General features: G+C 33.4%; 1 protein-coding gene across 12 annotated transcripts in view; it reads right to left on the reverse strand.

Moving 5' to 3' along the window:
• Window positions 1–13,370, reverse strand: part of LOC111002442 (piezo-type mechanosensitive ion channel component) — a 50,888-nt gene that overhangs the window by 24,948 nt on the left and 12,570 nt on the right. For 10 of the 12 annotated variants that reach the window (XM_022272639.2, XM_022272626.2, XM_045630302.1 and 7 more), the window contains exons 6-23: window positions 12,524–12,770; window positions 11,820–11,988; window positions 10,617–10,676; window positions 9,927–10,035; window positions 9,337–9,418; window positions 8,313–8,544; window positions 7,736–7,934; window positions 6,771–6,970; window positions 6,272–6,420; window positions 5,738–5,881; window positions 5,556–5,625; window positions 5,241–5,365; window positions 4,719–4,908; window positions 3,988–4,167; window positions 2,401–2,570; window positions 1,809–1,941; window positions 1,029–1,256; window positions 51–289 (exon numbers count right to left, since the gene is read on the reverse strand). In XM_022272639.2, the coding sequence (XP_022128331.2) occupies window positions 51–289; window positions 1,029–1,256; window positions 1,809–1,941; window positions 2,401–2,570; window positions 3,988–4,167; window positions 4,719–4,908; window positions 5,241–5,365; window positions 5,556–5,625; window positions 5,738–5,881; window positions 6,272–6,420; window positions 6,771–6,970; window positions 7,736–7,934; window positions 8,313–8,544; window positions 9,337–9,418; window positions 9,927–10,035; window positions 10,617–10,676; window positions 11,820–11,988; window positions 12,524–12,770 (2,926 nt within the window). Of the gene's footprint in view, window positions 1–50; window positions 290–1,028; window positions 1,257–1,808; window positions 1,942–2,400; window positions 2,571–3,987; window positions 4,168–4,718; window positions 4,909–5,240; window positions 5,366–5,555; window positions 5,626–5,737; window positions 5,882–6,271; window positions 6,421–6,770; window positions 6,971–7,735; window positions 7,935–8,312; window positions 8,545–9,336; window positions 9,419–9,926; window positions 10,036–10,612; window positions 10,677–11,819; window positions 11,989–12,523; window positions 12,771–13,370 lie in introns of those variants that run through there. The other 2 variants (XM_022272633.2, XM_045630303.1) reach the window with 2 other exon arrangements.

Genomic DNA, 13,370 nt, shown 5'->3' on the forward strand with positions numbered 1-13,370 from the left:
TATAGTAACTTACAAAATATATTAAAAACATGGAAAATCGACAACCTTACCCAACATAACTTAGAAAATCTGGTACCGGATTGACAAATTCAGGTGTCTCCCAGTCTTTTCCTATATCTTCACTGTTGGAACCACCAGGATAATTATCACCGTGGGACTTTTCTAGGCGAAAAACTTTTAGCTGCCGCGCAGAAAACATTAATAGGAAAAAGTCAAAGATTAACTTAACAGCGTGAGGCGGTTCTGCTGTATATGGAAGAAACAGCCAGTTCCTTACATGTTTCATTTGCTGAAAAAATATTAATTATGTACATTTTATCAGACATAAACTACAACAGCCGCGTACTGATTGAGCGAGCAGCCTCGCGAGGCAAATCCTCGGTCGATCAAGCCGTGCCTCGCCCGAGGCAAACGGACGCGCTGCCTCGTCCGAGCGTCGTCGGTTTTTGCCGATGCTCAAAGGCGCCTCATTACGTTTGCCACGCTCACTCAAGACGGTAGTGTTTTGCCTCGCTTATTCTTGCGTGTTCTCCAAGTTAAACTGAACGTCGATGCTCTCGGTGGCTCGGCCTTGCCGCGCGAGGCAGCCTCAGATTAGAAAACTTACAGACCGAGGCTGCCTCGCGCGGCAAATGTCCGAGGCTGCCTCGCAAAGCCACTCGCTTGGTCAGTACGCGGCTATTGAACCTTCGGTATTTAGAGCTAGAATAGAATCTACTTTTAAGTTTCGTTTAAGAAAAACGCGTAATTTGCAAGCAATATACAAAACACAGATTTTCTACGCTATAAGCTATATGCTAACGTGATAATACCTAAATAGAAAAGCAAAGACGTTTGTAAAAAGTGCAAAATTTACGGAAAGCAAATACTACAGAAATATTAATCGTTACAAATATGATCTCAATGGTATATATTGTGTAGGTATATTAAACTTCGTACGTTCGTAAGAACGTCTACACATTCTGTAGAAACAAAGTAAAGTCATCTAAACCAAAATGTCTATTACGAACTCATGATCTACAAGTTACCTGATCCTCCCCACTCCAGGGGTACTGTATACAAAATTGGGGCATAAATCCCACAGCTAGCATATACTGTAACGGCACTAATAGTGTAATTAGTGCTGTAAATGCCGGCCATAGATTGGCCAATTGCTTCCTTCGGATAGACACGAGCGCTAACAACCACGCAGAGTATATGACTGCGTATACGTCCATACGGGAACCGATTACGCCCATAAGACATATTAAAGTTATCTGAAATGAGATTAAAAAAATCGATATAATTAAAATTCTTAATTATATTGATATATTAAAATAATAATTTGGGACAACGCATATGATTTCTACCTGTATAGTTTAAGGATCAAAGTTACGTAAAAATACTTTTTTATCTGGGGCCAGGATTAGGCGATTCAACGCCACTTTTTAATAGTTTACTATAATAGAAGATATTTTTTATATATTTAACATATAAAATTTTTAATCTAGCCGCAAATAGAATAGAGACGTCCAGAAGGGACAGTCTTCGCACCCATTTTAAGGTGGGTGCGATGCCGGAATTTGCAGGAGTACATTCTTAGGCCGGCAACGCACATATATAGATCTCTTGTATAGATCTTTAATTACATATATAACTCTAAACATACTTTCCTGGAAATAGATAAATGCATAACGAACTATCAGAGACGGTTATATTACTTCTATTGATCAGTTGGAATAATAACAATAACGTTTATTATAGTAACCTTCATATAATAAGCTACTTAAAGATTATTTTTTTGCTTAATTTTGATGACTTTATCTTACCTCAACACCAAATTTGTAGAAGCCGTAATTGAACAAATACTTGATGTAATGTATTAAATCTTTGTCTGCTTCGTTTCGTGTTATATCGGGGAACATAAGCTTGTCTTTTGTATTTGGTAGAACTCCCGATTCTCTGTAAATAGTACATTTCATTAAAAAATCGGTTTAAACTTCATTTATTGATTCCGTAGTACAAGTTTTAAAATCTGTTTAAAAATCTTCTTTGATTTTGACACGAATCCTGGTTAAAAATGTTATATTTTTATGATAATTCAATTCAATTCAAAATCATTTATTCATGTGGGTAACTTAATGCACACTTATGTCACCACAAGTAGCACCCGTTCACGAGTATGACGCATGGCCAGCCATCGGTCCTCTCGCCATATTTTAGGCAGACAGACAACCCGACGCATGGACGCCGCCACAAGCAATGACATTTAAGTGAGCATGACGATCCTTGAAATGTGGACTTGGTTACACAAGAAAATAGGTAATAATACTAATTATACTGAAATAATTAGATACCACATGAATCACGGTTTGTTCCCACTTTACATAAAAAAAAGTCTTAGATAAATCATCTAAATACCTGTGCACCTGTTGTCGATATGTAACCAAAGAGTAGAAAGTAAACAAAGCAATTAGGGCAATATAGCCTTTCAATAAAGATGCTAAACTTTTCGTTGCCGAAGTTTTGTAGAAGCCTAGCCATTCCGCATTATTATATGTCGTCATATTCATCGTATTATTTTCGCCTTCCTATAAATAATTTGTCATTACAAATAAAATCTTTCTTAAATATAGGTATAAGATTATTTCTAGACATAGACAAACTTGCACTTTTTTCTTTTTATTGATAAAGTTTGCCAACGCTCGGCACACTGATACATTGGTGAAAAGAAACACAATAGTATATTTCATTACAAGTGCGGAAAGCCTGTCATTGCAACGAGTTCCGACGAATGTCTACCCGAGCCGAGGCGCAGCCGAAGGTGAGGGTTGACAGTCGGGACAAGTTGCAATGACGGTTCCGCACGTGTACTGAACGACTATTTTTAATACAGTTGCGAAAAAATTAAGCAATTTAATTAAACTATTTGCTTTTTTTCTATTCTCTCTACGGAATAAATTAGTATGTAGCGACTTATATGTTTCCGGTAAATTGTTCTCCGAAGCATTTTATGCAATTATACTGCGTTCGGGTGGTATTCATTCAAATAAAATATCGTCGAAATTACTCATTTTGTGCAACAAATAACTCAACTCGAAAGAACATCTTTGGAAAATGGCGCCAACCGCAAGAATATGAGCAAAGCTTGTTTTTTCTTTTCTTCACCGATTCTGGGTAGGCAAAGGGAACTTGGCCCATACAGCCAATTCTTCAGTAGACTATTTATATTGAAAGAAAACCAAATATAACTCCATTGAGTCCAATCATTAAATCTGATATCGAAACAAATAGTAGCTTCTTTTTAAAATATTTGCATGAATCATAAAAACTTCTGTGATTTTTTTTAGTAAAAACTTCATGGTTAGTTTTTTCTTTTTAATATTTTTTTATTGATATGAAATAAAATAAACCTAACCTAACTTATTGAATCCAATTATTAGTAAACTTTTTAAAAATACGTATTTGCATATATTATAAAATTCTTTTTAATATTTTTTTAATTGATATGAAATGAAAAGAAACCTAACCGAACTTATTGATTCCAATTATTATAATATTTAGAAATCATATATCATAAAAACTTCTATGAATCTTTTGAATAAAACCTTCGTGGTTGGTTTTTTCTTTTTAATACACATTGTTTTGACAGTTGGCAAAGAAAACGCACGAGTGCGGGAATGGCAAAGAAAAAGCACGAGTGTGTAATAGCCCACTTTCCGAACGCTATACCTCCCTGCAATATGCCACTTTTTGAGCAACTGTATTAAAAAATAATTTTTTTATTGTGACAAGCACTTAGAAGCAAACATAACATTCATTTACAGCACATACAAATAAAACTTTTTAATATATATGTTCGTCTCTTTCTTTTGAATTGTGTGACCACTATGATGAAATAAGACAGATAAAAGAGTACAATTTTTGATTGATTTAGAACTTGATTTAGAACATGATATTTAACGTAATTGGATTCATTTTAATTTGTTTCTTAAACACTATACTTACACTAGTACAATTGACATCAAAGAAAGAATGTTTGATGTATTCAATTTGATAAACCATTTTTGCCATCAAATATACACTGATTAGAGTTGAGATCACCAGCATACAGAACCGCTGTTTTCTTGAACTTAACCAAAGGGCTGGCGCAATTAATATCATTATAGGCACGTGCATGGCGCAGACCTGAAATAAATTATCAACTATAAAACATATTCAATGTATATATATGTATAAAATACGCAAGAGAAATAACTGCGTCAGTTTCCTTATTAACAAGTCGTTTTTATACTGTTTTAAAGTTTTTTTTTAATTGTATTTCGACATGAACTCTCATTATCATAGAAATTTCGTTTTCAACTGTCTACGTACACTACTGTTAAAGTATGTTGACTAAGCCTCCTGGTACGAGATCTTTAAGAAAGTTCTTATTGCTACAGAAGCAGATATCAGTCATAGACACTGACTCATCAAGCTGTCAAAATCCAATGATAATTTGACAATACATTTATTTAATTTTGAATTTAGTTTTTTAAGATAAAGGTATGAAGAAGAAGAAGGAACATTTATAACTTTGCTCAAAACAAGTTTCTGTCGACAAGTCTTAAATTCCTCTAAATTTGGGTTTTAGAGCATGACACAATAATTCCATACTTGCATTTAAGCACATCTTATTTGACTTACTTCAAATACAGTTTTATTCAGAGAAAACAATCCCATTATATAAATATACTTACGTTAAAAACACACAGCAACATAAGTGATATGAAGAGAATCTTGATGACGTGTATATCCAGGAATATGAAGGCCTTTTCAACCCACCAGGAATATGTTTCCCGTAGACGAGAAAAAGTGGCTGCGAGCCATGGCCGAAATTTTATTGAACCTCTCTCTGTCACCGTTGGTGCGTATGAGCGGGACGACTTTCTGTTAAAAATATTTTATTTTAACGGAAAATCCGGGAAAATTGAGAAGTTATGTTAATATTTGCTTTAATTACGAAAAAAGAGGACTAAAAGCCAATGTATCTTTTTAGAAGATATTTACTGTATCAGCTGCCTAAAGTCTAATAATTCTTTGATAACAGTAAGAAGACTTTTTGATTAAAACCTGATTTAAATGAAACGATTTAGAAATCATTAATTTACAGAGATTTAAATTGTTTTCTTAAAAACTCTGGAATTTATTATATGTATCTGTAGTTTTATATCAAATATTTGAAAAATTAAAGTTTCTATCTACATGAAATTTATATTAACCTGTGTAAAGATCTTTTAGCTGTTGGAGGATTATATGAAGTGCCAATAGAGTGTTCGGCTTCAGTGTCGCTAGGAGAGTGTGTTTCTCGTAATTCCCTCTGTTCTTCAGATGGTAGCGCTGGTATCTATAGAGAACCATAGACGAAACATTTAGAGATCTTCAGCATCAAAATGTTTAAATTCAACCAATTTAAATTCAAAATTTACATGCCAATGCGAAAATATCACTTAAATAATATAGAAGAAAAATCACTTAGATTTAAGTGATTTTTCACGAAGTGAAACACTATAATGAAGTGGCAACACTATACTTACATCATCTTTCATTGTGGATGCACCAGCGTTACTTGGTCGACTTGATTCAGGTTGTATTAAACTATTTGTTCTGAAATTTTTAATTTATATATAATTGTTTTAATTTTACATGAAATGGAAAAATATACAGAAATTATAAAAAAATAATATATATATATATAAATTTACATTTTCTACCATACCTTGTCCGAGGATCTGATAGAGCCATGAAATCTTTATGGAAGTAATGGACTTGCATAATTGTGATAATCAAGAAAAGGGTGGGCGTCAACAATTTGACGAACAAGTCCGCCGGGTGATATGTGTCTAGGCCGAGGTCATGTTGTCTGTAAGAGAACAGTATTACAACAAAAATATATCCACACGAAAATAATGGTTAATCGAAAATCCTTCTAACGATGAAGGCTTAAATCTATATATAACATAATATTATTGAATGAAAGTGCACGAAACACTTTTTAATTTGGGCCAATTTATAACAAAAAGAAGTACATAGAAACACGATGACGTCTCCATAATGTGTACGAACGAAATTAAAAAGCAAAACAAAAAACTAATATTTTTTAACTGTTTAATAAGTATAATAAATTAAAAAAAATACAGAGCACTAACAAATTATATAAGATTCAATTGCTACAAAAGGTACAGATATAAAAATATTACTATCTTCAATAGCCAACTGATCTTAAACAATGTCTGATCTAAAATAAACTTACAATCTCTCGTTGATCATGAGGTAGGTCTCAATCATTTTGGAGAAATTATCAAACTGATACACATATATGAGTATTAGATTGATCATAGAGTATATTATCACAGTTATCCAAAATATATACATCAGTTTTCGCCACCAGTACCAACTTATCTGGAAAATTTAATAAGTTTTTAATCAAATAGTTGAACATACTGCATCTCGTTACACCCAACTACGTTAAGGCATAACCTAGATTAATTATAAGAAGAAATTACAGTCACTGTTATTTGAAAAAAAATAAGATAAAATAAAAAAAGTATTTAAAATAATGTGACTAAATAAAATATCCTCAAAATTATATGTGTAAGGGAAAGACAAGAGGAAAGGGGGGGATTAATTGCAAATAATCTGCTTACATAATAACTTGAACGTACGGCCCCATATATGTCTGACTAAATTTATTAAAATGTACGTACGTTAAATTCACGTGCACACAATTATTGACGAAAATAAAATCTTACCTGGAACATAAGAATAAACCCAAGGAATAGGAACATATAAATAATTCTGAATATCGTCATCCGATCACCAGTTATGCCAATCACGAATAGCATTATGACCACAACGTATATCCAGTAACGGGCGCAGACAGCGCGCAGCCATTCACCCAATGCCCTTAAGAGACGGGAGCGACTCTCTTCTTCGCGTTCTCCTTCAAGCGCTGAAACAGATAAAACATTAAGCTCTGTTATTTCTGATAGCATCGCTGCATAGTTCTTCTTTCAGACAGGTGTTTTCATAGCTATTAGAGGTTATACAGTTGGTGCAGTATCATAATGATTTTGTGACGTGATTCAAGGAAGAGAGAAAAAAGGAAAGACTTTGTAGATTTATTCCAACTTTAAAGAGAAGTTTGAAACGAATTCTGTTATCGAATTGCATTGAAGTGTAAAAGGAAAATGTGAATAACAAACATTCATTGTAACTATAAAGATTCGTAAATGTAAAAAAAATACTGTGTGTGTAAATGAAAATTTGATTCTTTAGAAAACTTTAAACTAAATGTTTACCATTTGCAAGACCTGTTATATAAATATTGATTAATTTGACGACATATATATTTAGCTCGTAAACTTGTACATGTGCAAACATATATTTAATAAAACACAGGGCTTCTGGACTAAAGAAGAAGACCTAGTACTGTATATAATAAAGATATATACAAAACATTACTTTAAAAAATGTGAATACAATGAAATGATGAAAATTAAAAAAAAACACTCTAAAGGTAATTCAATAATGAAATTGTTTAGATGATTAATAAACAGATTTTTATAATAGTAAAAAAAATATTAAACAGTTAATTTTGTTCAGAATAATGAAATTATTAAGTTCCCGTCAAAATTCTGTTAAGGTGGTGTCAAAATTCTGGTTCATACAACTGTCAAAAAATATTTTTAACACAATTAAGTTAAATTAACATTACCACTAGCAGCAGTAGATACAGTGAGTTGTAATGGTGCAGCGATATCAGTAATGACTGAGGACTGTCTCCTCTGTCGGATCTCTTGTATGCGCTGGCGCAGGGTAACCCAAAACATACAGGTGAAGATAGATTTTATTAAAAGAGGCACACACGGTTCACCATCCACTCTACCGAGGCCTATTTGGGCGAGATTCACCTCCTGCAAATATTAATTAAACAGTATTAGATGTACTTCGTTTGGAATATTTTTATAGATATACCTATGTTAATTTGTTTACTAGTAAATCTGCTTACATATGTAAAAATCCATAGTACTTAAAACGTCATACTATGCTTTCTGGGATTTCATAAAAATCAACCAACAACACAAAACTCAAACCTACTATTTTACAGATGAGTAATTTTTATATAGACATAATACATATAAAGGCCATCAATACATATATAAGTAACACTAAAATTAGTCTGAGTTCAGAACAACTATATTATTTCAAAATCATAAAAACTCTCTATTATGATTATTTACAAACTCTTCGAAAGCGTAAATTTCATGAATATTTAAAATAACCGTACTAACCGTAATATTGGACGGTAGTTCACTATCAGTCAAATCCATTCCGTAAATATACTCAGCTAGAAGTAACAGCATGGCGTATATCACCAGAACTGGACTGGTCTTCAGCATAAAGGACCTCTGGTCCTGGCAAAGCCAGACTATATTTGCCCACATTAAAAACACGAATGTCAGCCACGAATGATACATAATACTCCATGCCATCATTGTTATTGTTGTTGCTATATAGGAAGACCTGAAATAGTGAATACGATATGCCCGTATTATAACTAAGTAAATTGTGGGCATACCTAAATAAAAAACATCAAATAGCCCGTATTCGAGTGACATAATTACATTACGTTTATGTCATTACATATTATATTAGTACACAATATTTCCCGCTATCTATTTTTATGCATTATTGTAGTGCATTAAAAGTGGTGCTAGCCTGAACGCTAACGTGTATAAAATAAAATAATATCTATAAAAAAAATAATCTATGATTCACCGCGATGTCTCTAAACCGTACGTAAAATTGTATTGGATTTTTGCGCGCCACGTTTCGCTTTTAATTTCATACCTAGAGCCTGTGCGGAAAGAGAGGCGTCTACGCGTCAACTTTGTCTTCCTTCGAAAGTTACATACTTAAAATTATATTACGTTTTAACTGTCAAGCTGTAATGACCTAACAGTGTTGTCATATGAAAAAGGTTAACTGCTGCGACTTGAAACCACACAATGTTTCTTTTTCCGCATAAACTCTATGACGTACTATTCTCTTTGGTTTACGCAACACATTTTAATAAATCTGCTCTAACGAATACAATCATTTTTTACCTTGCTATTGTAACATTTCGACAAACCATATTTTGTTATACAAGGGTATTCAAATTTTATAACTTTAACTGGTGTTAATCTTATTCCGCAAAAGGCAATATCTCTGAATTATTTTTTACATAATTGACTATGTTTCTTATAGTATTCCAATTTTATTATTATAAACTATTTTCATACGAGTCCTTCGAATAATCATCAATAAACTAACCTTACAAGAACTTGGAAGAAATCGACGACGGCGGCTACTATATCGTCCATTAATGTCGGCTCTTCAATTTCCAACACTGATTCTGTAAAAGAACAGTACTTAATAAAGAACATTGTAAAGAGAAAAAATCGCTTTAAAAATAATCCTTTATATTAGTATGATATAATTTATTATGCGATTTTAAACACAAAATAAAATCTGATATATAAAAATCTCGGTCCCGGTGTTTGTAATTAAACTCTTCCGAAATGGCTCGACGGATTTTCGTGAAAGTTTGTGTGCATATCGGTTAGGTCTGCAGTCGGAGTAGATCTATGTTTCATCTCTCTAAATATTAAGACTGATCCACCCCTAAATTTAATTTTTTTGACAAAAAAAATTGTTTTCACTTTTTTATGATAAAGTTTACAATAATACATACGATTTTCACCCATCTATGATCAACTCCTTATGCCGGGTCAGCTAGTAAATTTATAAAATTCCTCTCAAAACCGGGAAATTTTCGAACATAGCTAAGTTTTAGTCCATCTGGACTCATTTTACAATCAATCAAAATTAAACAAGATTTAGATAACATTTCTAAAAATTACCTTCGTCTGGAACTACGACAGATCCAGTAGAGTCTTGGTGCAGCTGCCTGGAAACCGAACCCGACCTCACACTGGACCATCTTTTGCTCGGACTCCTTGTTTTGATTAACTAAACAGGGCCATCGAACACGAACGTAAAATACCAATTTAGTGACGATAAAGTGTATTAACATTTTCGATAGAATTTCGGATATTTCTCATAAGTATAAACTTTAATTATTGAAACAATAACTTACCATGAGAGACTTACTTTGACAGTTTAAGCGTTATAATTTTTTTTTAATTTATTTATTAGCCGGATACAAAGTCGATTGGCATAAGCGTTATAAACAATATCAAAATTGCCATATCATCAGTTCAATTACCATAATTTGTATTTTTTACGTTTACAAAAGTATACATTCTATTTAAAAAAACATAACTATCAACTTGTAATTTCATTACCTAAAATATTTTTCTACATTCTATTGTGCAACACACATGCAGACATAGACAACACAATTAATTAGCAACACTGATATTATTTACGAGTGACACTAGCACGATTGTCATAAAGCAAAAGCCGACCTGAGATGTCTTTAGACCCCGGTATAAATGAATTTTACAAACACTTCGCAATTATAACTTAATTATCTAAATCCGATCACCGATGATAAATGCATTTATAGAAAAAGAAAACATTATACCCACAGGAGCTGTCTCACTGTTGTCCCCGCTCAATGCTTGGGAATTTATGTAGGAAAATGCAACCTATAAATGAGAAAATAGGCTGCAAAAATAAAAATTTACTGAAAAGTGTAACGTGTTAGTAGAGGCCATGCCTTGCTTTGGTGCCAATCTTTGTGTTTATGTGCTAAGAAAAATCATAATTTACAATTCTAGTACTAATCTATCTACAGTACACCAGCTACAGATGAGTTTGTAACAATTAAATTTTAAAAAAATCTGTATGTTCAGACGAAACAAACAAAGCGATTTATGAATTATTTAAATTACAAGGATTTTATTGAATTTTTTTAAGTTACAAACTCCGTAGCCCGAAGGCTTACAAGCCCGAAATAAATACATAATAGTGCTATCTACAACAGTGCTATGAATGTCACATGGGGCGGGCTTACTCTGACTTTATTAGCGGCACTCTTCCATTTCTCCTTAGGAGCGTATCGGCTGGCCCGATGGAAGGACACACCCCTTAATAGCGACCCGTTCACTTTTCCCGCTTCTACGCCAGTTAAGGCACTCTTTTTCTTCGCCTACGCCCCGTAATTAGTTTGAAAAATGAGCGTATGCGTCGTAACAGCACCACAGCCTAGTCCCATGGCCCATAGATGGCGCTTATTGCATTCGTATACTTAGTATGCTAATTCAACGTGTTTTTAGTTCACTATATTTTTAGTGAGGTGCAATATTTTTCGACATACGTCAGGAGAACAAAGTTCAAATAAACCACAGTTTCAGGTAGTTAACTATAAGGTTAACATCATTTTTTTTAAATTTATTCGCGACTATAAAAGCTCTATTGAACCTTTAATAGAAATCAAACGCAATAAGCACGTATGGCGTTCGGGTTAGTGTTATCTACGTAGCAAAACTACGAGTGTTAAATGCCACTTCCGTTCCAAAAGTCCATTTCCAAAAAGCTAACAACATAGACTTAAGAATGAATTGAGCGCTCTCTCTTTCCTGCAGTTAATGTTAGAAGGAGACAACATGCTAATATTCAGATAACTGCCATAAGTATTGTTAATATTTCCAGAAATCCAGCGATACTTCTATTATCTATTACCTAAATTGAAATTAGATAGTATATTGCTCAACCATTCTCTAGTCTATGAAAACTATTAGTCAGTTAAAGAATTAATTTCAAATGCAAGTATTAATTTCAATTCATACCTTGGGTTTGAAGAGTTCCCTAGACTCTAATGCGAGAAAGAAATACGAAAAGAGTATGACTAGAGGACTCGCTAGAGTTGCCCATTTGTGATCCTCTGTAACTTCGTATAAGAAGCTCGAAGAAGAATTCGTACCGTTGATTATTACTAGTTTTGTAAGACCGAAATATCTGAAAACCAAATTGGTTGCTATTAGTCAAGAGTTACTTATCTTTTCACAGCCCAGACATTATCCAAAATGTAATACTTAAAAAGAATGACTATAATTTCAGATTCAAACAAAACTATGCGTACATAATAAACGTGCATATCATAGAATTTTTGTTACAAAATTACGACGTTGCGCTAAAAAAATGACAGTGAAACATCCTTTCCGGTCAGAATCTTTGTATCTGCTTCGCGATCACTAGTTTCTTCTTATAGGCCTGACTCACGCCCTCGACTTATTGGGTCTAAGGCATGCCGGTTTCTTCACGATGTTTTTCTTCAACTTAGCGTGTATTAAATTCGCACATAGACAAAAGTCTAGAGCCGTGGATTCTTTCAGGGCATAGAGTTGCGTGTTGAAGCCACTAAGTCACATTTACGGTAGCAATATCCAAATTAAACCAGGTACTTCTGTAGGAGAGATTTACTTTCCTTGCCTTACTCCTATGCGTTCATAAGCATCATTAATACTCTGATTATTTCGTATGTTCATCATACCTGGCCAAATCCATATCCGGCGGATACAACTCAATAAGCCAAGAGCACTGATAAACCAGCAACACAGCTATATGGACAGCCATTATTGACATCAGACATCTGCTTATAACCGCAAAACCACGCTCCAAAGGTCGTCCTAGCGCCCAGGCAGTGGCCGCGCCCATGAACACAAGGAAATATATCCCCGAAGTGATACTAGGACGCATTATCCCCGAGAACATTATTAGAAATAGGGCTACATATTTTCCTGAAAAATTGAACGTTTTTACATTAAAGAATGACACTGCCGCTTATTGCTTATCATATTAATATATATATCATATAATATTAATTAATAATTATGTTACTTATTTCGACTATGTATGTGCGTGTTGTTCCCACGAGAATGTATTTACTTAGTCTGGCCATAAATACTGATACAATTAAAAATAAACAAAATATTACATTTTAATTTGGAATCTGTTATTTTCATATGATTGTGCATTAAGTTTTCTCATTTTGGCGCCAATACTTTATATAATATTTTGCTATATTAAAATGCAGTGGGGTGATGAAGAGAACCGAATCGCTGTGATTTCATTACCAAAGTAGGTATAAAGCTAAATGCACATTTTAAAACTCTCCATACGCTTGGTATTTGTAAAATATTTGAGTACTGGGCTATTAATAGGTACAATGAGACCTCCTCTATTTGTGACAGAAAAATATCTGGCCTTCCACGTAGTCTTCTTAAGAAAAAGGTGGTCAAAGCAGTAAGGGAAAGAATTCGAAGAAATCCTGTCCGAAAGCAAAAGATTTTATCTCGGGAGACAAAGATAGCACCTAGAACCATGTTGCGTTTTTTAAA

Source organism: Pieris rapae, chromosome 12 (genome assembly GCF_905147795.1).
Source record: "Pieris rapae chromosome 12, ilPieRapa1.1, whole genome shotgun sequence".
Classification (NCBI taxonomy): Eukaryota; Metazoa; Arthropoda; class Insecta; order Lepidoptera; family Pieridae; genus Pieris; species Pieris rapae.